A 26660-nucleotide genomic window follows, 5' to 3' on the forward strand; every position below is an offset into this window, starting at 1 on the left:
CATGGCCCAGACATGAAGTGAGATGGAAAAGTCGGACATGTCCCCACAAAGCAATGAAAATTACGTCAGTTTCCCTTTCTCCCTCAAATCTCCAGAAGGCTGAGCTTTCGTCAGATCAAGGGGAATGATGGCCTCTGAGGAATGGGAGGGCGGGGGGAGGTGGTCCCGTGGGTGCACAGTGCGAGGAGGGGAGTGGGGAAGGACGGCGGGGTGATGGCCGCTCTTCTGAGTGGCCGAACTGGAGGAGAGAAGCGGGGCCGCTGGACATAGTGGCTCATCAGCACCTCCTGTTCACGCTCCCTCCCTTTAGGAACTCTTACAGGCCAAACGGGACCTTCAGGATCTGCTTATCGCCAAAGAGGAGCAGGAAGACCTCCTGAGGAAGCGGGAGCGGGAGCTCACCGCCCTGAAGGGAGCCCTGAAGGAAGAGGTTTCCAGTCACGACCAGGAGATGGAGAAGCTGAAGGAGCAGTACGACGCCGAGCTGCAGGCCCTGAGGGAGAGCGTGGAGGAAGCCGCCCAGGTGAGGCCCCCACTGGCAGGTCAGCCACAGCGGGTGTCGGGATGGGCAAGAAAATGTGGCTTGGGAACAGATAACAGGGCACAAGGTCTCCCACGCCAGTGCCAGTGGTCTTGCTTCCTGTTCGTTACAGAGTGAAACTTTCATCATGGAAATAGAGCTTACGCACAGAAAGTTCAACAGTGCTGCTGTTGACGACTTTGAGTCTATAAACTTAGACATTGTTAAGGTCATTGTTTCAGCGCTATTGTACCGGGTGAGACTTGCGTGGTACGGTTCTGGCGCCCCTTGCAGAGCAGAGATCTGCACCCTCTCGCTGTGCGGGGAGGTCACAGCGAGAGGGTGGTTTTGCTGAGGGCACAGCATGGCAGGAAGCACCCAGGTTTCTGGCATCCCTCCCCCCGCCCTCGCCTGTGCCTTCTGACGGGGAAGCCTTTCGTTAGACATTTCAGTTCTTTTCTCAGCACGGTTCTGAGAGGGTTAATTGACTGAATGGCCCAGACCCTGGCGAGATAATTTTTCTCCTAATTGAATTCTTGGCTCCTACAAATAGATTCTCCTAAATTATGTTGAAGTCTTCTGGTGCGGGCCTCATGTGGGCTGTTGAAGAAGAGAAAAAGCAAAGTTTTGAAGGGGAAAATGCTCTGAAATAATATGCCATCTTTAGGGAAAGAGGGGGATTACAGAGTATCATTTCTTTTAGAGTCTCTGCAATGTATAGGTCAGAGATGATGAAGAAAGAACTCCCCCTATGGTTTGTTCATTGTGTGATGATTACAGTGACAGCTCAGAGCTGGTAGGCCCTCCCTCACTAAGCTCCATAGTGATTCACTGATTTTCAGTTACGGCACGGTAATCGCTAATGACAAGAAGTGAAAGATGGGTTTGTTTGTTATAACAAAAGTCTGGGACTGATTGCCTCCCACATTCACCCCAAGTCTGTTTGGGGTTATTATAACGGAGGCAGTTACCAAAAAAAGCCTCTTGTTGATTTGCCTATCTTAGATTCTTTGGAGATATGGTTTAGTTTGAGGGAGAAAAGTGAAACTGATTGGATTTTCATTGCTTTGAGGTGGTGTTTATTTTTTTCCACCTCATTTTGCTTCATGTGCTGCTTCATGGGGGACACGCCCATAGGCTACTGAGTAAAATGACTCTTCTTTGAGCCCGTCTTGTCTGTATCATCTTCAGACATTGCATCAAAGCTTGAGTTATCAAGGTGTATTCATCACAGGGCAGGGAGCTGGGGATGGCATTAGGCATGTTTGTAGTGGTTTCACTATGAGGAAAATTAAACTGGTACCACACAGGGGTCTCTCCCAGACATAAACGGGGACGGAAACATGGCAGGTGAAAGAGGATGTCTCTTTTGTATGAAGTTGAGATACTCTGTAGAGACGTAGGCTCTTGAATTTTGACCTTTTTGAAGGTCAGCATTGTTCATGGCACTTGCATTATGCCAGTTTAAGAGGGGTAACTGCATCGCCCCACATCAGTCTGTGAAAGAAACAACAGGTGAGTTAGCCAAGGTGTGTGCCATTGGCAGAGAACGTAGGGTTTCAGAGCAGCAGGAAGCGGCCGCAAAGGGGTTCCCCTTAGCATCCAGTGGGGTGCGTGCCAGCAAGGTTCTTTGCCCCAGGTCATATTCTGCACTGCTGGCAGGTTCCTTCCCTGAAAGAACAAATCCGGTCATGTCAGCCTCTGCTTTAAACTGCCTTGGCTCCCATTGCCCCAGACTTAAGTTCAAACTTGTGAGCATGGTAGGCAATAGAAGTCCCTTCTTCTTAACCCCATCTCCAGAAAGTTCCATATTCTTTTAGTCCTCTCACCTTCCCCTTTTCAACTTGAGCAACCTCTCTCATCCTTCAAAACCCTCCCCAAATGTCCTCTCCTCTCTGAAGGTGCCCAGATACCTCCACTCCCCTTGGTGGAGTCAGGTACACCTTCCTCAGGGTTCCTGTTGCACCCTGGCTATTCCTCTACCATGAACTATTAGTTTGCATCACACCATGTTGTAATTTATCATCTTGTCTGCTGCCTCTATGAGACTCTTAGTTTCTTAAGCACAGGGGCCTTTTTAAATTTATTTTTTAAATCCTCACTTGAGTATATTTTTCCCATTGTTTTTCAGAGAGAGTAGAAGGGAGGGAGGGGGAAGAGAGAGAGAGGGAGAGAGAGAGAGAGAGAGAGAGAAAGTGAAACATCGATGTGAGAGAGACACATCAACTGATTGCCTCCCACACTCACCCCAACAACCCAGGTTCATGCCCTTGACTGGGAATCGAACCTGTGACCCTGCAGTACAAAGGCCAACACTCTAGCCACTGAGAACAGCAGCTAGGGCACAGGGGCCATTTTTTAATCCACTTTTTTTTTTCTTAGACCAGAAGTGGCGAACTCAAGTACCTCGGGATCCAGACAGGGACATAAATGAGTGAAGCTCTGGGATTGTTGTTGGGGTGACAGTAGGGCACCGTGGGGACTGTGGCAGGCTGGAAAGTGCGTCCTTTGCTGGAGGGTCAGTTGCTTCTCTCCTACAGCTCAGAGTTGCCAGTGAAGGAATGTGGGGCCCATGTTGCTAGATCTCGCAATTTTTAAAGAGAAGCTGGATAGCTGGATGTTAATGTGAGATCTCCTGACTTTTAAGCAGGGCTTCAAATTAAAAAAAAAAAAAAAGTCACATAAAAAACACACAAAAAACACAACCCATCTGGCAGGTCGACAGCATGTGCTCTTTGTCTCTGGAGCTTAGCACAGTGCCCGGCCTATGGTCACATCTGTGCAACGTCTGACAAGCGAAAGTGAGTGGAGGACAGACTCCCCTGTAACCGGGTGTCGGGCCTGGTTGTGGTTCCTGCTGAGTTCTGTCCGATGATGATGTGGGAGGTCTTGTAGGAAATCTGCTATTGCTCTGTGAGTTTCTGTGCCTTGCTTTTGAGTTTCCCTGTAGTTTTTCTTAAAGAGGACTGTGATGATGTGTTTATACTTCAGTTTTTGCGTCTGAAGGTGGTTGCTGAACAACTGTGCCCGAAGCATATTTCATGGAGAAAGCTATGTTAATTTAGTGGACAGATGCTGCCTTTTTGTTACATTTGACATGCGAGTATTCTCTAATAGAATTTTAAGATGATTCTATTAACTTCTTGGAAGAGAGTGAATTGAATGTACTTTTTTAACTTGGTAGAGTTATTTCTTAAATCTGCACTAGCTTTACCTTTTTCCATCCCTGGGGAAGTACCCGCCCACTCACCACTGACTAAAAGCTGACATTGCATTGCAAAGTTTATTTCCTTGGTCATCCATTTTTCTAATTTTGCCACTGCTCCAGGGCCTAAAAACCCTAAAGTGCTATTTTATTGTCGTCAGATGACAAACATTTCATCCTGGCCTGAGCTTGAGCACTAAAAGTTTTAAATTACTAGAACAGTTGGTGAAGACTGTCAGAGTCTATTAAGAACATTTTACAGGGATTCCAAGCAGGTCCTCTGTAAAAGTGGTTCTTGTAAACCCAAATGGCCTCACCTTTTTAAGAACAGACTGATTGCTCACCAGAGAAGTCCTGAGTGCCTGGGCTGTGGGCTTCCTGGTGTAGCAGAATGAGTGGAACCCCTGCAGGCGGGAGAGGTGCCCATCAGGTGGCTACTTCCATCCCTTCCCAAGGAGATACGGCAGCAGCTGGAGCCCATGTGCAGAAATGGAGTCAGTGGGGATGTGAGTGACAGCTCTCTGTGAGTACAGTGAAGACTGTCCATAGCTGTGGGCTTCCCTTTTTCATCCCCACCCCATCCGGTCTCAAACTCTTGTACAAAAGAGAAGCACATACTGTTTAGTGTTTTCAGGTTTCTCTGAGTAGAGTAAGTTCAAATTCCAGCTCCTCCAGGAACTCCCCTGGTTCCCTCTTGGGCCGTATAATTGCTGGACCTGGAATTGCTGGGAATTTTGCTCTTGGTTTTCTCTTCCCTGTCATATTAAGGACTGTCATCATTTTTTCCACTTGGCATCCACAATGTGCTTGACACGTCATAGGTGCTCAGAAAGTGTTTGTGGGTTAGAGGCATGAATAGACCAAAGGGGAGATGCCTTTGAGTCCCCACCATCCCAAGGCCAGGAGTTAGACTGTTTTGGGATCTCATTTATGAGTTAAAATGGTTTCACATGGAAATGAACAAATCTTGTCTGTTGGGGTCATAATGTTAATGTTGATCTTGGAAGGACTACTTTTGTGTCTAAAAGAAGCAGGCATTTTGAGGATGATAAATAAAAAAGCCACTGTATTTCTGTGTTGGGTCATAGGACTTCTGGGCCATGAGGCACTTTCAGAGTGCCCGCCATATAGCAGTTAAGCAACAAATATCTCTTCAGTGAATGGATGAAAGGGAAGAGGAGGTAGGATGTGAGAGACAACATTTACCAATTTACTTGCTGACCAGTTGCCAAGTGCATAGTATTGTGCTAAGTCATGTGAGGGTTAGAAACATAAATCAGAATATCTGCCTCCCAGGAGACAAGGGGAGATGGGCAACACTGGAGCTGTTACAGAGGAGGAAAGAGCAGCGGCCCCCAGTGCAGTGGAGGGGAGTGCGGAAGGGGAGCTGTGCACAGGAAGGAGGTGGTGGCAGGCAAGAAGGTTTCATGGAGGGGCAGGGCTCTGTTGGGCTGAGAAAGGTGAGTGGTATTTGGACCTGTGAGCGTGGACACTGAGGACATTTTGGGTGCGAGCAGCGCCCTGCAGTTGGGAAAGGGAGGTGTGTGTCTGGGCTGGAGCCTTGTGAAGCAACAGCAGTTAAAGTGGTTCCAGAGTCAGAGGCAGGGACCCAGATCCAAGGCATGGCCCATGTTTGGATCCCAATTAAACAAACCAACTGTAAAAAACAAGACATACTTGAAATCATTGAGGTCATTTAAATATTTTTATTTTTATTGGTTTCAGAGAGGAAGGAGGAGGGGGGAGAGGGAGATAGAAATATCAATGATGAGAGAGAATGCACGTCCCCTACTGGATCGAGCCCGCAACCCAGGCATGTGCCCTTGACTGGAATCGAACCTGGGACCCTTCAGTCCATAGGACGACGCTCTATCCGCTGAGCCAAACTGGCTAGGGAAGAGCACTGTGCTTGCCTGCATTAATGATATATTTGAGAAGCATCTAATAGCAGCCTGTGTTTACATGATGTGTTTACATACTGAGTCTCTGTGCTTTTATCTTGTTTTGCTTTTCATAGTGCACATTCTTTCTAGCATTACACCCATATTTTATGTGCTATGACCTTCGTAGGAATTTTATTCAAATTCAATAACGTTGAAACTTTTTTCCCCTCTAGAACTATTCAAATTATGGCTGTCCATTTGTGTTTCACCCAGCAATTTGGAAATGTCACTCAATCTTATGAACATGGATAGGTGCTTGGGTGTTCCTTTCCCACATGCCTTCTAGGTTTTTCCTTCCCTCTTTCCTGCCAACCTGTGAATGGCTTCTTCCAAAGCGTAAGGTCAGCAGAGGGTCGAGTGAAACCAGAGCTAATCTCAGAATCAACAGAATGGTCTCCCTAACTACAAGGCTAATTCAGTGTAAAATCTCATTTCTGTCTTCTCCGAGGGAGCCAGGTTAGTGAGGGAAACTGTTTTTTTTTAAAAAAAATACGAATTTCCTCAGCTTTTTAGCTTCATATAATCGATTTACTGTGAATGACAACTGTTGCGAGAGGGCGGAGCAGCCGGGTTTGCAGAGCAGGGCCCAGGAAAGGAAAGACCCCTTCTCCGCAGACTCAGGTGTGCCGGGAGGGGCACCACGCTTTCTGTTGGCAAAAGTAAAATGAGGAAGATTCCACTTATAAAATGTCCCCTTTTTATTTTTCTCTCTCTCCCTCCCAACGACTGTCTTAATAATTGCAGCTTTTAATGTATCTTTTGGTGATTGTATCACTCTTCTGCATGCTGTATTGATTTCAAGTAGCAAAATAAGAGGTGTGGTGCGATGTCCGATGATGTTCCTTTTGAGCCCTCCATCTAAGCCAGGGGAGGGGAACGCTTTTTCTGCCAAGGGCTGCATGGATATTTATAACATAATTCGCGGGCCATACACAATTATCAACTTAAAAATTAGCCTGCTTTATTTGGTTGGACATTTATTTAATTCACCCCTCATGCCTTGGCAGGGCCAGGCTAAATGACTTCCTGGGCCTTATATGGCCCTCGGGTCGGACCCACCCTGGACCTAAGCCCTAGATGTGCCCTCATCAGCCTCTTCAGGGGCCGGGTGAACACTAAATAGCACATCCTTCCACCCCTCTCCTGGGCTTTGACCTGAGCTGCCCAGGTCACTTGCTGTGGGTTGTAGAAGAGTCCCATTCACTTCTCATCAGGTATTTGAGTGTGGTCTCTAGCTTTGAGGCTCTTTTATGATCTTGTGGGGAGAAGACATGCAAATATCACGACAATAAAGTTGAGGGCGCTGTGGTTGAGGCACGTGCAGGGTAGGAGCCCAGGAAAGGCTGGCTGCTTCAGAAGACAGCATCCAGGAGAGAAAGCACATCAGCTCTGTAACGACACCCGATGTGCCAAAATACCGAAGAATTAGAAATGTGGAAGATACTTACTTCTCCCAGAACTGCTTGAGAGTTTCTGGATTAGCAAACCTTGAACTTGCTATCTTTGTACTCAACTCCTTTTAGTAAATTCAGAGTTAATTAGAATTGCTAGGAAGTTTAAATAGTCTAGAGCAGTGGTTCTCAACCTTCCTAATGCTGTGACCCTTTAATACAGTTCCTCATGTTTTGGTGACCCCCAATTTCATTGTTACAAATTGAACATAATTAAAGCATAATCATTAATCACAAAAACAATATGTAATTATATATGTGTTTTTCCGATGGTCTTAGGTGACCCCTGTGAAAGGGTCGTTCGACCCCCAAAGGGGTCACGACCCACAGGTTGAGAACAGCTGGTCTAGAGGCAAGACAAAGAAAGAGGCATGAGTTAAAATAGATTTCATTTATTCAGAAAACCTATTGGATTCCAGTTACAGCCAGGGTGTCCGGAGGGTAGGGCCTCGTAAAATGCAATATTTACGAGGAGGGACTCTCCTTTCCCGATTACGACTTTGAAAGGGCTCTCCTGGCCCTGCTCTTGTGACTTTAGATGCATAGATTTAGCTGCTGCTGTTCTGCGGAGAGCATCACAGGAGAGGAGGAAGCGCTGATGACAAATAGCTTTAGGAAGAGTCCTCACGCAGGGATAGGCAGGTGGGACACTGGAAAATTTGTGTGTTTTTTTTAATGTTTTTATTGAATTTAGAGAGAGAGGGAGGGAGATGGATAGATAGAAACATTGATGGGAGAGAAACATTGATCAGCTGCCTCCTGCACACCCCCTACTGGGGATTGAACCCACAACCCGGGCATGTGCCCTGACCAGGAATCGGACCATGACCTCCTGGTTCATGGGTCCATGCTCAACCACTGAGCCACACCAGGCACATCTGATGGTTTTGAGTGACAGTACCTTCAAGCCTCATGAGCACGGTTAAGCAGGAGGGCATTTCCCTGCAGGCCCAATGGGAGGGGTGGTGGAGAGAGGGCTTTCAGGACACCCAGGGCGCTCAGATGATGCAGAAGTCACCGCCAATTCACATGCAGTATGAAGAGGAAATGGTGAAAGTTCACTGAGTGGAGAAGGAAATAAAAATCCTGGTCTTAGTGCCAGGAAGAGCAACAGAACAGCCTGGTCTAAAAGTCACGTTTTCTGTGCCTCCCCTGACACAGGCTCTACGCCTGCTGGGAGGAGGGAGGACAGTGTTCCCCCTGGAATGAGGAATGGCCAGGGGGCCAGGCTTAAATAACTCAGAGGATTTGACGTTCACTAGTCGGCATCAAGTCTTACTTGTTAGGAATGGATTCTTGAGGCAATTTTTGGAATCTCCATCCTTGACTAGGTCATTTATAGTCATTCATTAACTAAGCAAATATCTATTGAGCATTTAATTTATGCCAGGCACTGTGCTGGGTTGTTGGAATAAATGGATCAGTGGGATAAGACAGTCGTTATTCAGTTAATCACATGTATAACTGTGTCAGTTGTGATAGGAGGGAGGGAAGCTTCCTTGAGGAAAATGATGATGGGGATCTGAAGGATGAATAGGAAATGACTAGATTTAAATGAAACCTCACAGAATGTTCCATGCAGAAGAAACAGCATGTGCAAAGGGCTTGTGGCAGGAAGGATTGTGGTCTCTTCAAGATGTTGCATGGAGGTCAGAAAGGCTGGTCTGTGAAAGGCAATGGTGTGAGATGAAGTAGAGAGGAAAGGCCCAGAGGTGGCAAGCATGGGGACAGGGAACACATGAGCTGGAACAGCTCATGCAGGCCTGTCTGTACATCTTAGGGATTTTGTTCTTTTTTCTAAGAGCAATGGAAGTCATAAAAGACTTTTAAACGGGGTGTGTGTGTGTGTGTGTGTGTGTGACACAAGCAGATTTCTTCTGTGGAAAGTAATCTGCTCACAAGTAGGATGGAACGCCCTGGGATGGTTTGTTCATGCTGCCAGTTAGGAGGGAGGCGCGAGTTCTCTGAGGTCTTTTCAGCAATCCAGTTCCCCTTTAAAGGGTTGTTACCTGCCCCTCTGCGGAAGGTCCCACTTTGTTCATGAGGTTTTGCTCTTTGCTGAGTGCTGGAAATACCTTTAACCAATTTTGTAGAAGTTGAGAGAATAACCTATCTCCCCAAATGGAATAAATGTTCTGAGATCCGTGGACACCACCCAGAGTCCAAGAGTGCAAGCTAGGCAGGAGCGATGGCCCCACACTGAAGGCCGGTAACCTGATGCATTTCCAGGTGTGGCTATGGTCAACCCACAGAACTGGGCAGTGGAATGAGAATGAGAGGGGCTATTTGAAATAGCTGAGGTCAATCACGGTCACTATAACATTGCAAATAGTTGAATCCTTAACATATGGAAGGAAACCCGCGTTAATTGTATTATCAGACATCCTGTTCAATCTGTGTTACGTTCTCTCTGACCCTCTGTACTCTCTCTGCCCTCTGAACTCTGCCTGGTGACTATTTTTCTAAAGACTTGCCAAGGTCATTAAGTAGATTTCTACTTGGTGGAAAAATCTGGCACTATTATGTGATCACGTTAAGCAGAAAATGGAACATGTCATAAGCTCTAAATCCATTAGATAAGAAGCAGTGTGGAAACAGAAGTATCTACAATGTCAAAGCAAAATCAAGATCGATTTATAGGCGTTTACGGGAGCCAGCCTCTGAGATGGCCCCTGCGACCCACTTCCTGGTGTTCTTGCTCCCTTGTAGTTCCTTCCCACATTGAATAGGGGTGATCTGTGTGACCAATAGGAATTGGAGTGTGACTTCCAAGCCTAGGTCATAAAAGACATGTGGCTTCCTCCTTGTTTCCCTGCACAAAAATGTGTTCCCTGTCCCCTGTGCTCGCCACCTCTGGGCCTTTGCTGTGCAGTCCCCTCCAATCTGGAATCTGGTGTGGTGCTACAAAGTAGAGGCTTGCCCTCAGAAGATAGAGGCCTGTTTCCATTGCTTACTAGCAGGGAGGACCTTTTGGGGGAGAACTGTATTTTATTTTTATTTATTTACATATCTGTTTATCCATCCATCCATTCATCCATTGATTTTTAGAGAGTCAAAAGGAGGGAGGGTAGAGGGGGGGGAAGAGAGAGAGAAACATTGATATGAAAGAGGCAACAATCGATTGTTTGCCTCTGGATGCAGGATTGAACCTGCAACCCAGGCACACACCCTTGACCAGGAATTGAACCTGGGACCCTTTGGTCTGTGGGCCGACTCTCTAACCACTGACCCACATTGACCAGGGCTGGAACTGTATTTTATTTTATTTTATTTTGTGGAGTAATAATGTACATAATTTTTTAAAAATTTAATTCTGTGTGCCAGTTGCCAAAATACCCCCAGTTCTCTCGCCTCTTTTCAATCCCAGCAGCTCCCTTGTGTGTTTTTTGGCAGATCCTCTCTGTCGGTGATTCTCAGCTGGGCGTGATTCTGCCCACTCACACTGGGAGACATTTGGCCTTGTGTGGAGACATTTTACATTGCCACACCTGGAGGAGAGATGGCATCTAGTGGGTGGAAGCCGAGGACGCTGCTAAACATCTCACAATGAGCAGGACACCCCCCTTCCCCCGTACTCCCCCAATGCTGCAAAACTGGGACCTATGTATACGTGTGTGTGTGTGTGTGTGTGTGTGTGTGTGTGTGTTCCTTCCTTTTTACACAAATGGCTGCTATCTGACTTTAAACATAGTTGGTGAGCAATAGATAGAATGACTGAATAATTTTGGCAAACCACACCTGTGATTCCAGAATCCTCTTTTCTCAGTTGGGAAAATTACACCCATAGTACCTCTCTCCCAGGGTTGTACATGCTCTAGCCCAGTGGTTGGCAAACTCATTAGTCAACAGAGCCAAATATCAATAGTACAACGATTAAAATACCCTTTGAGAGCCAAATTTTTTAAACTTAAACTATATAGGTAGGTACATTGTTATTAACTTAATTAGGGTACTCCTAAGGCTTAGGAAGAGCCACACTCAAGGGGCCAAAGAGCCTCATGTGGCTCGCGAGCTGCAGTTTGCCGACCACGGCTCTAGCCTCATCTGTCTTTTCTGACTTGCTCTTCTGTGTCCTCCTCCTGAAATCCTCTCTTCGTGTGGTCCAGCAGTTGCTGTACTTTCTCCTCAAGATCCTCAGAGCCTTTTGCCCCTCCTGTAGCATTTGTTGTGTTTTGCTTTGCCTATAGGAGTTGTTTATGTAGCTTATGAAACACTGTGTGAGCCTGGGAGACAAGCTGGCCTGTGCCCTCCCACTGCCTCGTCCCGAGTCAGGCAGGACAGTTGATGCTGCTGGTAGGCACGCTGAGTGATGGCATCCAGGCTTGGAGAGGCTTTTATATGGCGGGGGAAGCAGAAATGCAAAAAGGGATGCCTTTGTTCCACGTAGGCGGGCCAGGAAAAGTGCCTGAGAGGGGAGGAGGCTTGGATTGAGTCTTGGGAGCAGTGAGAGTTAGTGAGGTGACTAGGGGTGGGAAAGGACATTTTAGATGAAGAACTTCAGAAGTCGGAGCATGGGACCTTTTGGATTGTTCTCTTCAGAGATTTTAGGGTGGCCATTTTCCTTATTCATTTTTGTATCCTTCGTAGTCTTACTCCAGGCAGTGAATAGGTTTGCATGTTCATGTCCTCATTCATTCAACAAGTATTTTTGAATGCTTTCCGTATTTGTGGTACCGAAGTGATGATATAAGTGGATTTAGCACATTGTTGGTGGCAGATGGATTGTAACAAAAACCATGGAGTAGCCCTGGCCGGTGCACTCAGTTGTTTGGAGCGTCGTCCTGTACATCGAAAGGCTTGATTCTCTCTCTCTCCCTTCCTCTCTCTAAAAAAAAATCAATTCAAAAAAGCATTAGAAAAAACAACCTCCATTAGAATAGTAGGTGGCTTCTGCAAGTGATCAGGTGTGGTTTAGTGAGGTTTGAGCTACAGATTAAGTCTTGTGAGTGTGTGCACATGGAAGGATTCTGGAACTGTGTGTAAGAATAAGTCAGAAACTCTTCCTGCCCCAGTGACCACTAGGGAATGGAACTTGTTTGAGCCGACATTATTAGGTTGGTTTCGAGAAAGATAAAATAAAGGGCAAGGGGTTTGCTCTGCAGGCCGGTTACAGCAGTGCTCACAGTAATGAATACAATGATATTTTGTCAGTGGTGGATAGGAGTTGGGTGGGAGAGGTTTGTTCCTTTTCTAGGAAATTCCAGAGTCGTGGATCGACCTTATCCTTGGGGACTTCCAGACGAAGAGGAGAATACGGCCAAGTGCACATATTTCTCCTTTTAACACTTCCCTTTTTGTTCTTCCTTTGTTTTATTTGTTAAATTTCTGCACATGTTTCTCAAGTGTGTGGTCCAGAGAGAAGAAATCCTGGCTGAGTCTGGATTTAGGAAACTCTGAGTCCACTTTAGAAAAAAGGTCTGGACAGGCTTCAAAGCCTTTTTGGAACAAGACTGGGAGGTGGCATCAGCGATGGGTCCGAACGTCTGAGCAGATGTGGCACAGGAGGCTGTGAAAACTCTGTCTTTTCCATCCCCGAATTGTCCGGGAGCCCAGAGACGTCTGCTCTGCACCAGGGGACGTGTTGGCTCCATGACAGCACAGGGAAGACTTAGGTGCCAATTTAGTTGGAAAACGCGGAGTTCTTCGTGGCTTTGGAGCGAGAGCCAAGGCATTAAGAAGCCCTGGAAAATGGGCCGTGGGGCTGTCCTGTCGAGTCCATATGGAGAGGTCTTTTGAGCCAGTTGGGTGTGTAAATATGACCCTGCACTTGAGTTCAAGGTCAAGCCCACAGGGTTCTCCCTGCCTGGTCAGGCATTTGTCTGCTCAGTCGCTAAGCCTGTGACCTTGTGTGAGAAGATTCCACTGCTGCTTCGGTACTTGGTTTCTGCGACCTCAGGATGCCAGGCACCTACCCTGCCTATTGGGCTTCCTCCTACCCATCCTGCTGTGAACAGTGTCCGTGCAGCCGTTTCAGTGTCTGTCTTAGTGGCCCTTCCAGGCAGAAGCAGACGCTTGTGCTGTGTACCATGAACTTCCCACTGCCGAGCTGGGGAATGAACGTGGCTGGCAGGCGGCGAACTCTGTGGCTGATTTGGGCCCAGCTGAGAACCAGGGTTAATAATTTACTGTACCTCTGGGCACTCACCAGTGCTGACCTTGACAGAACCCTGGTAGAAATTAGTCAAGCCTGGCCTGGCATTTAGCTAACAGGATAACACGGCGCAAAAATAACTTCTTGTTGAGAGGTTAATCTCCTCTCTGAGTTTACAGTTGACGTTTGGATACATTTGGTGCTATTCGCATCCAGCAGTAGGGACCCGTTAGCTTGTTCACAGTGTTCCTGAGACCACAATGTCACACAAGGTCAGGGGTCTGAGAACAAAAGCCACATTGATGGAGAAGCTCTGTAGGGGAGGCAGGAGAACAGCCTTTGGGCTTGTGAGTGTGGCAGGTGCAGAGGCCTCCCCTGGGCTCTTTAATTTGAAATTCATAGCTCTTTTTCTTGAGCAGTTCTGAATCTTTTACCCCTGGTGCTAAGAGAAGGCCAAACTGCTTAAACTTCCCAGTAAAGCCAACAGCACTGCTGCTTTAGAAGGCCCTTTCATCGGAGAGGCTCACTCACGACAGAATTTGCTTTCTCTTTTCCCTGAAATGAAACCAGCCCTAGGGCACTGAAGAAATCCAGATTGGAGTTCTGGTTAACTGTTGGACGAGCCTAGCCTGCCCACAGGGTGAGCCAAAGGTAGACGCTTCCTTATTAGGGAGGATCTAGTGCAGTGATGGCGAATGTATGACACGCGTGTCAGAGGTGACACGCGAACTCATTTTTTTGGTTGATTTTTCTTTGTTAAATGGCATTTAAATATATAAAATAAATATCAAAAATATAAGTCTTTGTTTTACTATGGTTGCAAATATAAAAAAATTTCTATATGTGACATGGCACCAGAGTTAAGTTAGGGTTTTTCAAAATGCTGACACGCCGAGCTCAAAAGGTTCACCATCACTGACCTAGTGTTAGGAACCAGTGCTCTCTGAAGTCCGAATGCAGTCACGTCCCTGTCAGGAGCTGTGCAGCCTAGCAGCTCCTCCCTCCCCCAGCCCAGGTGCAGTGACTTGGCCAGAGATGGTTCACACACAGAGAATTTTAGGTTCCTGGTTAGTACTTTTGCCAGTACACTGGCCATCACTGTAATCCAGCCAACAAATACATGCTCTGTAAATGCAGGTGTGCTTTTGGGGAAAGGCCGCTGGCTCAAGTTGGGAGGGGGTAGAGGATGGGACCATCACACAGAGCAAGCTGAAAAAAAAGAGAGGCAGAGAGGAAGGACAGGACCTGGGAGGGAGAGGGCTGGGGACTGGAACGAGTGCTCCAACATAGAAAAACAGCAGCATCCAAAACAGGCAAGGAGGACAGTAGCAGTTGGAAGTGTGGTGGTTGGTGAGGTACACTGGAGGCAGGAGGGGAGGGTGGAAGGTGGTGTGGATAGGAAGTGGTGAAGCTGGAAGCATCACATAAGTACAGAGGAGTCAGGAATTTGAGCCAAAGATCTAGAGCAGCGGTTCTCAACCTGTGGGTCGCGACCCCTTTGGCGGTCGAATGACCCTTTCACAGGGGTCGCCTAAGACCATCCTGCATATCAGATATTAACATTACGATTCATAACAGTAACAACATTACAGTTATGAAGTAGCAACGAAAATAATTTTATGGTTGGGTCACAACATGAGGAACTATATTTAAAGGGCCAGAAGGTTGAAAACCACTGATCTAGAAGGTAGAGGAAGAAAAGATGGCCCTGAGAGGCACAGGAGGGGCAGCAGAGATGGGGGGTCGGGCGGGGAGGGGGGGGGGGGGGCGGGTAAAACCATGGGCTAGAAGTAATGCCAGGTGTGAGATCTGCTCCTGGCATATTGACCCACACTTATCCCAGATAAAGAGCAGCCAGTGTTGGTTTTATTGCAACATTAGAAATACATGGTTACTAAATAAATGACTTTTTAAATAAAATGTGAAGTGTGAGAAACTAAAAGAAAAGAGCATAAATGCACCTTTTATCACCTGAGCGGGGTATTCTTTATGCCTCCTATTCCTAGGGATTCTCTGTCAGTAGCTTTCAGCATGGGTGTGAAAATATGCATTGAATTCAATGCTTAAAACTGTTACAGGTGCCATTTATTTGTCTGTGGGAAATAGGACCATAGCTCAATAAGACTCTTCTGGTCTTTGGGTAGGAGTTGGAAGAGACACTATTGGAAATAACATCAAAAGAATGATTTAAACCAGCGGTCGCCAACCTTTCGGACCTCACGGGCCACCAGTGGTCTGTGGACCACAGGTTGGTGACCGGTGATTTAAATAACTCAGGAACCATCTTGAGAATGAAACTAATATTCATTTAAAAAATGTATACTCTAGCCGAGAATTTGTATAACCTTCTGAGAGGAGGTGGACACACTCTTGGTTCCCAGTGATCCATCTGTGAGCTATGGACTCTGTGGGTCCAGGACCTGGGATCTCCTGCCCACGGGCTTGGTGCCATCTCCCTTCCTCTTGAAACCAACTTTCTTTGATATGTCTTTGGAGTTTTTCTATTACTCCCTCCAAATCATTCCTTGATAAACAGTATCTAGACACCAGATAAGCCAATATAATATGTTATTAGTTCTTTTTTTTTTTATTTCTTAGAATTTTCTTCATAGTCAACCATGTTATCTGCAATGTGGGATAGTATTATTTTTCCCCTGTTTGATCTGTATGTCTTTGACTCTTTTCCCTACCTTTTGATGGCTAGAACTCCCAGTACTTTGTTGACTAAGAATGGTGAGAATGGACATCTTTGCCTTATTCCTGATCTTTGGGGGAAAGCATTCAATCTTTTATCATTAAATATACTGTTAGTTGTAGATCTTTTGTTGGTGCTCTTTATTCAATTGAAGATGTTTTCCTCTAATTATGGTTTACTGGGAGGGTTTTTTTTTTGGTATTTTGTTTTTTTAAAAATCATGAACAAGTGTTAACTTTTGTCAAATGCTTTTTCTGTATCTATTGATATGATCATGTGATTTTTCTTCTAATTTTCAAATATTGAACCAGACTCTTGCATCCATAAAATAAACTCTTCTTGCTCATAGTGTATAATTATTTTTATATATTGCTGAATTCTACTTACTAATATTTTGTTAAGAATTTTCATGCCTATGTTTATGAAAGATAATGGTCTTTTTTTTGGTATTGTGTTTGTCTGGTTTTGGTATCAGGGTAATATTGACCTCATTAATGAATTTAGAAACATATCTTCCTCTTCTGTTTTCTGGGAGAGATTGTGTAGGATTGATGTTTATTCTTTAAATGCATGGTAGAACTCTCCAGTGAAACCATCTAAGCCTGAAGATTTCATTTACAAAATTTAAAAATAGGAATTCAATCTCCTTCATTGTTATAGGACTGTTTAAATTATTTGTTTCATGTTGGTAAGTTGTGGAGGATTGTGCTTTTTGAAGAATTGGTTAATGCCATCTTAGTTGTCAGATTTACGTGTGTCGAGTATAGAATGTCCCCATATTCTTTAATGGCAGGAGCACAGCCCACTGGACAATGATTTAATAGTGTTTAGCTCCCTGCTATCTCTTCTGGTGCCTCAGCCTTGCTGAGCTTTCCTAATAGTTTGGCATTCTCCTTCTAGAGAAGGAAAGAGCCTGCCAAGGTAAGTCGGCAGACCAGGTCAGAGCCGGGAGGACCAGGAACTCAGAGTTCATGAGCAGCTGAGTCAGGAGACTGGAATCAAAAGTGAGTGTGAGTCAGGACCAGGCAGGCCGGGGTGGTGACCTTGTTGAATCTGCTGCCTTCCTGATGCTCTTGGGCAGGGTTAGGCTCAACTGTGATGAAACTTCATCTCCCGCAGACATGGCCAAAAGGAATTTGACCCAGGCCAAGCTTCCCCACCTCTCCTGTATTAAGTTCCCTGTCAGAAAAATGTAAACCAAACGTTAGGGTCCTGTGACTCTGTTTCTGTCTGTGAAAATGGGAATAACATCATTGCAAAGGCTCAGGGAAAAGGGAGTGAAGGGTAAGGAAGAGGGGGGTGAATAACTAACAGTGAAGAAGAAAGAAACATAGGATCAGAAAGCAAGTCGGACATTGGGCTCTTGTGGAAGTAAACAAGTCTTGTCACGGTCTGATGGATTCTGCCTCTCAGGTAAGTCTGCCCACTCCTCTACCTCACTTCCACTATCTGAGTTCTTAAATGGGAGTGCCTGCTCACAGCCGTGGTTTGATTGGATGGGTGAGAACAGGTTGTCAAGAGTGACCTTCTGATATTGACACTAAGTGACTGGATGTATATTTGAGGCAGTGAGAAATCCAGAGGAGGGCCACGTCTGGGTAGAGTGTGGGGTGGGGTGAGGACTTACATTTTTTTCATATTGTTTTGAGTGGGAGGGGCCGTTGGGACATCCAAGGAGTGGTGTTTGGCCCAATAGAGAGGCTGGGCCACAGCTACCGATCTTGGTTGGCTGCAGTGGGCACTTACAATAATTAAATGATCCTAAGGAAGAGGCTCTTTGAAATCTGCCCGAGTTTCATAGTATTCCCATTGGGAGGGTGTGTTCTAGAACTCCCTACTGATGGCACAGCAGTTGCAGGTCTGGCCCCGCCAGCCATACTTGAGGTACTGGGGAGGTAATACACTTCTTTGTTTTCCACCCCAGTTCAACTATTTGCTGATACAAGGCCTAGATTTTAGTGAAGGGAAGTTTTTTAGTGGACAAGCAGACTTAAAAGCCTTTCTGCCAGCACAACCACACTAAACTCTAATTGCATAGCAGTTAGAAGAAAACCAAGGTCAAATTCTATTGTATGTGTGTAATTTGGGTTTGAGTATTTGCAAATTCATATTTATTGTGAGATCAGGATGACTTCCCTTTGGGAGATGAGCTTCTCCAAGATGGTAAGTGGCTTTCAAAGAACAACGGTTTCTTCTTGAGTTTATTTGGCTTTTTTATTTTGCCTTAAGCCAACATTATTTGGCTTAAGGCAAATATATTTTCAGGTGAGCAGAGCCAAAAAAAAAAAAGTTATTAAAGAAAAAGGTTGGTTTATTTTTTTTTTTTTCTGGACAGAAATGATACCTACTAGGAACATTTGGCCTGGACTGGCATACTGCATTAGAATACATTATTTTTCCACAAGTGATTTCAGGAATTTTCAGGCGTTGGTGTTCGCTGATACTGGTAATAATTTAAATGTCATTGGGTTTTTGCAAATAAATCTATATACTCAGATTTTCTTTTTGCTCAGGTTATTTTATATCTTTTTAAAAGGCCCAAGTTGAGGCAGGTATCTTCATGGGACTGGATGGTTAGAACTGTGTTTAGTTGCTAGTTTTGTAGATGTTGCTGTTTTGAGAATCTTGCCTTTACTGGTTTCTTTATTTCTCATAACATGCAGGTCTGGAAATAGAGCTCATGTATTCTGACTAGATGAGTAGATTTGGATGCAAGTGTAAATGCTGCCAGATATGCCATGTAGAAAAGAAAAAAGAAGCTTTAAGATAGATTTTCTTGAAAGGAGTCTGTAATATGCTAGCCTCTGGATATAGTTTCAGGGTATATGAAGTGGACAAGTTTCTGTGTGGACAGACGTTTTTACTTATTTGGGGTATGAACCTGGGAGTAGACTCTCTGGACCGTAAGGTAACTCTGTCATGAACTATATGAAGAATTGCAAAACTGAATTTCAAAGTGGCTGCACCATTTGACATTCCCACCAGGAGTGTATGAGGGTTCCAGTATTTCCTTTTTAATAACAGCCATCCTCTGGGTGTCAAATGGCATTTCATTGTGGTTTGGATTTGTATTTCCCTGATAGCTAATGATATTAAGCATCTTTTTATGTGCTTATTGGCTATTAGTATATATTTGTTGGAGAAATGTCTGTTCAGATCCTTTGCCCATTTTTAAAACAGGGTTCTTATTATTATTGAGTTGTATTGGTTCTTCATATATTCTAGATACTATTGCAGCCGTGGGCAAACTATAGCCCGCGGGCCGAATCCGGCCCGTTTGAAATGAATAAAACTATTGAAAAAAAAGACCGTACCCTTTTATGTAATGATGTTTACTTTGAATTTATATTAGTTCACACAAACACTCCATCCATGCTTTTGTTCCGGCCCTCCGGTCCAGTTTAAGAACCCATTGTGGCCCTCGAGTCAAAAAGTTTGCCTACCCCTGTACTAGTGTCTTAACACACTTAATTTGCAAAAATTTTCTTCCCATTCTATGGATTGTCTTTTTACTTTCTTGATGCTGTTCCTGGAAGCACAACTATTTTTTATTTTTATGATTTCCAGTTTTTACTTGTGTTGTATCTAAGAAACCATTGCCTAAACCAGCTTACTCTTCTAAGAGTTTAAGTTTAGCTCTTACATTTAAGTCTCAGAGCCATTCTGAGTCCACTTTTGAGTATGGTGTGAGGATGGGGTCCACTTCCTTTTGCATGTAAATGTCAGTTGTCCCAGGACCATTTGTTGAGACCATTCTTTCTCCATCGAATGGCCGTAGCACTGTTCTGTCCCTGCTAACGTGCACTGTCCACATTACCATCCACACTTCCCCAGAGGGGATTGAAATGGTGCTAACTGCTAAATTCAAATTAGGGTTGCTGCCATCTCAGGCGAGTGAGGGATTGTGAGGAAAATTAGACAGGTTTGGGGAAAAAGAGTGCTATCTTCTCTGAATATCTGCAGGTAGCATAAGCACATTTTTTACCCTGGTCTGTATGCAGCCTTACTGAGGTCACCTGGTCACTTGGAGAAATTTAGTGATGGACATAATTTCTCACTGGTCTTTCTTTCATATATGGGGAACAGTAGAAACTTGGAATAGTGAGAAAAAGGAGATGAGCTTAAGCAGTGGAAAGCACGGGTTTCTGCGTGTAATGGCTCTATTATTAAAAAGCGGTGTGACCCAGGTACACTGCTTCAGCTTCACTCTCAGTGTTCTCCCCTGTCAAAGGGGAACGCTGGGTTAATAACCCTGGCGGTGCTTTGCTGTTAAAGCTCTTTGATGCTGGTGTGTTTGAAGAGGTTATCAACATGTTCAGGCTTTGCTGTTTAGAAACCATGCTATAAAAACATACTTGGTAATGCCAGAAAGTAAGGAAGCACTCAAAGGAAACACACACACACACACACACACTCACACTCACTCACTCACACACACTCACACACTCAGTCACACACCTGCTGCAGGTATAGCAAATTAACACAGGAGCCAACAGAAAGAGCTTCTGGCAGCCAAATCTGAAACAATTTGAGCAATAAAAGTAGCATTGGGTTATAACCCAAAATGTAAAATAAATACCCGTGGATCCGTACCGATATAAACAAATAATCGAATACATAACTAAATGGGGAAGTATAGACACATCTCCCTTAAGAAGAATTCCAAACAATTCATATGGGCACTTTGCTTTCAAGGAGGTAGAGCTTAACTCCCCACTCCTTACCTGTGTGCTGTACTCAGTGGCTTCATTCTACAGTACGCAGTTTGGAAAGAGGGAATAAAGAGTGACTTTTCTTTTTTTTGTCAGTGGAGAAACATGACAAACACCACCTTAGCCAGGTTATCAAGGTGAATATCGACAGCGATGAACCACATCGATAACATATATCCTTGATACAATGTGGTGAGAATGACACTTTACTTCCAGGCCTTCTTCTCAAAGCCCACGACTGCAGTCTAATCATGAGAAAAACATCAGATAAGTCCCAATTGAGGGGGATTCTACAAAATACCTGACCAGTATTCTTCAAACGATCAAGGTCACCAAAACCAAGGAAAGTCTGCGGAGCTGTCACAGCCGAGAGGAGCTTGAGGGGCAGGGTGACGAAACATCGTGTGGAATCCTATATCGGATCCTGGAACAGAGAAAGGACGTCAGGTAAAAGCTAAGGAAAGCTAGATGTAGTGTGGACTTGAAAAAATAAGAATGTACCAGCATTGATTGGCTAATTATGCCAAATGTACCAAACTAATGTAGGAAGAAAATAATAGAGAAGATTGAGTGTGGGATATATAGGGATTTTATATTAGCTTAGTAATTTTTCTATAGTCTAAAACTGTTCTAAAAATACATTTTATTTAAACACTCCCCTCCCCCCCAAGAAAAAACCCTGTGTGGTGAAACCTTCTGATAGCCAATTTGGCACCTCTTCTGTCAAGTCACCCCTGAGCAACCCGCCCCAATGGCACCACGCTCTCCACGCACACCTCCTGCATCTGTTACATCACTTGCACACCGCATTGCAGTTAATTTACTCTCCTGTCCTCCCTATGACTCGCTGAGCTCCTCGTTCATCTTTATGCACAGCCTCTGGCACACACTCACATGTTTGTTAACTGATAAAGGAATGAGCACACGAACAAATATTTCATGAATCTACTGCATGTCTGACCTTTCACTGTCTTGGTTCCTGTGCTCAGAGATGCTCACATTATAACTAAGAATCAGCATAGTAATGGGATAATGATGCTGTGGTGCAGCAAGAGAAGTAAGTGCCTGCTCTGTCTGCTTTAGAGACAGCATGGTAGTAAAATGAGATGATGGCAGTAAAAAGGCTCTAAAGATGCATTTATCCCAATGGGATTCAAATGGCATGGGTGGGACCAGCTTCCCAGGCCCCCTACTTAGAGATTTATTTCTTTACTTAAGGCCTTTACTCTTTGAAATCCTCATGTATGCGGACTAATTTGGAGGAGCCCACTTTAGCAACTGAAGACTTTGATGTCTCAGGCTGATGAAGGCAGCATCTGGGAAACATGGCAGTAAAGCAGGCACCACTTAATGGAGGGATGCAGTGGTTCTCAACCTTGGCTGCACATTAGAATCACCTGAGGCCCAGAAACCAGGATTTTAAAAGGATTCCCAGGTGATTCTAATGTGCAGCCAAGGTTGAGAACCACTGGATTAGAGGATTTGACTCTCAGTAGCCCCAGAAAATGAGGCTCAAAAAATAAGGTGGGCCTAACTTGATTGACTTCTTCAGAGATGTCATGCACATTTTGGAATTCCAGTCCAATCCTACCTAATAGCACAGTGCAGTGACTAAGGGCTGCCAGGCTGGTATTTGAAGGGGAAATTTCTGTGAGCAATAGGTCTGCAACTTTGTTTATACCCTGGCATTTGTTATGATAGGGTCAATCTGCAGCTACTCACAAAAGCACCTACAATAAAGTAAAAATATATAGCTCAGCCGAGTGTGGTTCAGCAGTTGAGCATTGACTCAGGAACCAAGAGATCACTGGTTCAATTCCCAGTCAGGGCATATGCCCGGTTGTGGGCTCAATCCCCAGTAGCGGGCGTGCAGGAGGCAGCCAATGGATGATTCTCTCTCATCATTGATGTTTCTATCGCTTGCTCCCTCTCCCTTCCTCTCTGAAATCAATAAAAATATATTTAAAAAATAATAAAGTAAAAATATCCTATATAATAAAAGGCCAGGGACCATAAGCGTAACAACCAAAACAACCGCTCGACCAGTCGCCATGAGGTGCATTGACCACCTCTCAGTCCCTCTCCCCCCGGCCCAGCCCCATGAGTTGTGGCTCACACGGCTCTCGGGCGGAGTGGCTCGGGTCACAGGCTGGGGGTGGCTCTGCGGCAGCAAGCTACGCGCACACGATTTCGTGTGCTGGGCCTCCAGTATATTTATAAAAGATCATGGGAAATATAAATCCAACTAGTCAATATTGGGGGTAGTGGGAACCACGTAGTCCAAAGATCCTGAGGGTGAATTAGAAACGTGGCCCTGAGACTCCTGGCAGTCAAAGGGAAGAAAGAAACATGACCGTCACAACATTTCCTGTCTATGAGGAAACTAAAAAACTATTTCCTCAGGGGAAGTAAAGCTTCTCTTCACATAGAATTTTAAAAATTGTACTCAAATTTCTTACCTAGTCTAGGAGTATGGGGACTCCATGGGCAGAGAGAGGAGGTAGATGTGAAGACCCAGGCATCCCACTGTCATTTGCACATGCCTCAGGCTCACACATCACTGAGAGAGGCACGCTATTGGCCTGGAGTCCTGACCAGCCTCTTGGGTATGAGCATTTTAGCTCCAGATTCTACTTCCTTATAGAGAATTATGTGAGTGCAGCTGTCCTTTAGCCTCGGTGGGAAAAGGGGACTCGCCTGGCAGCCACAGATAGGTGTATGAGTAGTCATGATTCTGAGATCTGGTTTGACACCAGGAATAAACAAGGCGAGGAAGGTAAGTGTATGAGACCAGGACTAATGCTTTTAATAGTGAGGTCATGATTTCAAATTTGCAGGAAAGTCAATGATGGTAGCAGCCAATCACATTGATTCCCTTGTTGTTCTTCTGAAAGTATTAAAAGTTCAAGTAAGAGCTGAAGAAAGGGATGATCCCAGGAAGTTAGCAAAAGCTCACTTAGAATCATTCAAACCAGGTTGTCTTCCTTTAGACGGGGTCATTAGGCAAGGAGATTGGGTGGCAGACAGATTTGGAAGGAATTTTCTAGCAACGGATGGCCCTGTCCTGTCAACTTGTTTTCCATGACATCAAGACAGAGAAAGCATACTTACCAAGTGTGTGGGTGACCCTCACCAGGCAGAGGGAGTCCCCTACTGTGTGATAGACACAAGATTCAAAGTGGTCTCGGCAGGCAGAAGCAGTGGATTAAAAATCCACTTGATTCAACTGAAAAGAGATAAGTGACAGCTCTTGTTTCTTTCCCCCTCCTTTTTAGGGGCTAAAAATAGAATGGAGGGTCCAAGGCTTAGTAGGACCAGAAGCTCCACTGCATGAACCCCGACAGGCCCTCAGCTCTGGTCACGTGCAAATGAACACGCTCTCAAACTTTAGGATCCTCTGAAGTACCACCTCGTGGATTCAGTGAGATCGCAAACTCCTGAATTCTACTTTTTCCACCTGCTGTGGTTTTAATAAGCACCTGGTAACTCTCCTCACTCAGGGCTATTAAGCAAGTAGCAGATTTTTATTGAGCTCCAATTGTGTTTGTGACCCTGGTCCAGGCACTGGAGCTAAGAAGTGAGACATGGTCTCCATCCCCAAGGAATCCAGGGTTCACTCCTAAATATGTGTGGCCACGGCTGTACCCCACGGCGCCCAGAAGAATCAGATAAGCAGTGATCGCTCAGAGGGAGTTGCGAAACCACTGACTGGGGATGGCAACCTGAATCTCACTTAAAAATTAAATCTCCCCAGCCAAGGAGGTGCAGGCTGCAAAGACCGTCATTTTTATATCCTTTGCTCTTGCCATTTAAAAATTGAACATTAATAGGCTCATTTAGTGACTTAGTGTTTTAAAGGCGTAGCCATCGTATGAACATTTGTAACTGGATAGTGTGTGAGTGAGAAGGAGGAATTGAGCAGGATCTGTGTCCTGGAGGCCAAAAAGCTTTATTTATGATGAAAATACAAATGATTCTCTTTCTTCTTCTTCTTTTTTTTTTTTTAAGTCTTACAAAGGGTATTACATATGTCTCCTTTTTCCCCCCGCCCTTGACAATCCCCTGGCCTCCCCTACCCCCCAGTGTCTTATGCCCATTGGTTATGCTTATATGCATGCATACAAGTCCTTCGGTTGATCTCTTACCGCCCCCCCCCCGCCCCCCTTCTGTCTCTTTCTTCTTTATTTATCTTTAGGTCCCTGCTGTGGTTCTGTTGAAATCCAGTATGTGAAAGAACCCACTTTTGCCATCGCCCTTCTCAGTCCTTTTTCCCTGACTGCACCTGGATTTAGCAGTTAACACCCTTCCCTTGTGAGCGGCTTATAATAAATTACTCATCTACGATTAGGCTTTTAAAAATAGAAATAGAAAATTAAAAAGCATTAGGAGGGATGGATTTTGTTTGGGGAATGGACCCAATTCCATGAACTTTCTGTTCTCTCCGTTTGGTCCTGATTGTTCGCTTTAGACTAATTGCACACGGTGCCTGTTACATTTTCCATCCCAGAACAACGGGATTTTATCTTTCTCTGTTCATTCCTGAACCCCGGCCACTTGTGATGGTGCACAGAGTCCAGCTGGTAACCCGTCCAGCAGATCTGGCCAAGGGTGTTCCCTGGAAACTCGAGTGTCTAGGCATGAGCTCAGACACTGGCACGCTCGCTGTCCTCCAAATAGCTCCATGTGCGTCTTGTAAAAAACCGACCGTAAAGCCAGAAGGTAGCTCCTCTCCTTCTCTGGATGTAATAGCTTTCTCTTCGCTTTTCTCTGAGGGATTTATCACTCCATTTTAGTACGACAGGAGCTGTGAAGATGGCTGTCATCACCTCGAAACTCTTCAAAGGCAGGGCCTTTATATTTCTTTACGTCCTCCTGGGGGCTTCGGAGGTTACAGATCATCAGTTCATGTAACTTGGTCATACCCTATGGGTCCTTAAACCACGAATCTTCCCTATGGTTTCTGTAGGAAGCTTTTCCTGCAAAGTCACTGAAATACTTGCATATGCAACCCAGAAACCAGCTGTCAGCAGCTCATTTGAGTTGTATCATCAGACCCTTCTTGCTTTCTCAGTCAGCTCATCGGCCGCCAGGCCTTCCTTGTCTTGGTCTCATTACCAGCCTCCTCACCGAGTGTGAGATGCAGGGACTGAAACCTCTGCCAGTTCTCACCTCGAGGATGCTCTGAGCTGTCCTTATAGAGGGCCTCCCTTCCATGTCAGGAATCCCCCTGCGCTACCTGCTGGTTTCTTTAAAATCAAACGTAGGGTAAGACCTGTGATGGCCCTCAGCAACGGCCTCCTTTGCCTTTTGACCTAGGAACACCACTGAGGAGAGAAAGGAAGGATGAGGATCAGCATCAGCCTGAGGGACTGTGTGTCTGCCCGGGGAGAACACAAAGGTGTGGCCACCCTACTGTTTTGGGTTTCTGTAGAGTCGAGCATTGATGAACACTCTGGGCAGGTGCTGACAAACACCGAGAAAGAGTTAACCGTCTTCGTGTGATTTGGATGATGACCAGCATTATTTCCCTAATGTGGATCGATTTTAATAAAGCACGTGTTGGGCCCTGTCCAGGTAGCTCAGCTGGTGAGAGCATCACCCCAATGGGCCAAGGGTACAGGTTCGATCCCCAGTCAGGGCACATATAAGAAGCAACAAATGAATACGTAAATAAGTGAAACAACAAATCTCTCTCTCTCTCTTCCCCTCCCTCCCTCCCTCCCTCCCTCCCTCCCTCCCTCCCTCCCTCCCTCCCTCCCTCCCTGCCTCCCTACCTCCCTCCTTCCTCTCTCTCTCTCAAAATCAATAAAAAATAAATAAATAAAGCATGTGTGGCAGTCCCACTGTAGCCTCAGTTAAAGCCAAGTGAAGGGTGAGGGAATTAGGAAGGCATCTATTTTCATAAAAAACCATTACTTTGGAAGCATAGAAAGTGACTAATTGACAAGAAAAATGAAAGCATATTCCAGAAGGCCAAGAATGTCTTAGCAATCCAGATAAATGTTGCTCGTAAAAGCAAAAGTGATAACCAGGAGTGTCTGCA

General features: G+C 45.2%; 1 protein-coding gene across 6 annotated transcripts in view; it reads left to right on the forward strand.

The window, feature by feature from the left end:
* Positions 1–26660, forward strand: part of CGNL1 (cingulin like 1) — a 159188-nt gene that overhangs the window by 80885 nt on the left and 51643 nt on the right. For all 6 annotated transcript variants that reach the window (XM_036302705.1, XM_036302729.1, XM_036302735.1 and 3 more), the window contains exon 8: positions 311–523. In XM_036302705.1, coding sequence (XP_036158598.1) covers positions 311–523 — 213 coding nt within the window. The remainder of the gene's footprint in view (positions 1–310; positions 524–26660) is intronic.

Source organism: Myotis myotis, unplaced genomic scaffold (assembly GCF_014108235.1).
Source record: "Myotis myotis isolate mMyoMyo1 unplaced genomic scaffold, mMyoMyo1.p scaffold_m19_p_1, whole genome shotgun sequence".
Classification (NCBI taxonomy): Eukaryota; Metazoa; Chordata; class Mammalia; order Chiroptera; family Vespertilionidae; genus Myotis; species Myotis myotis.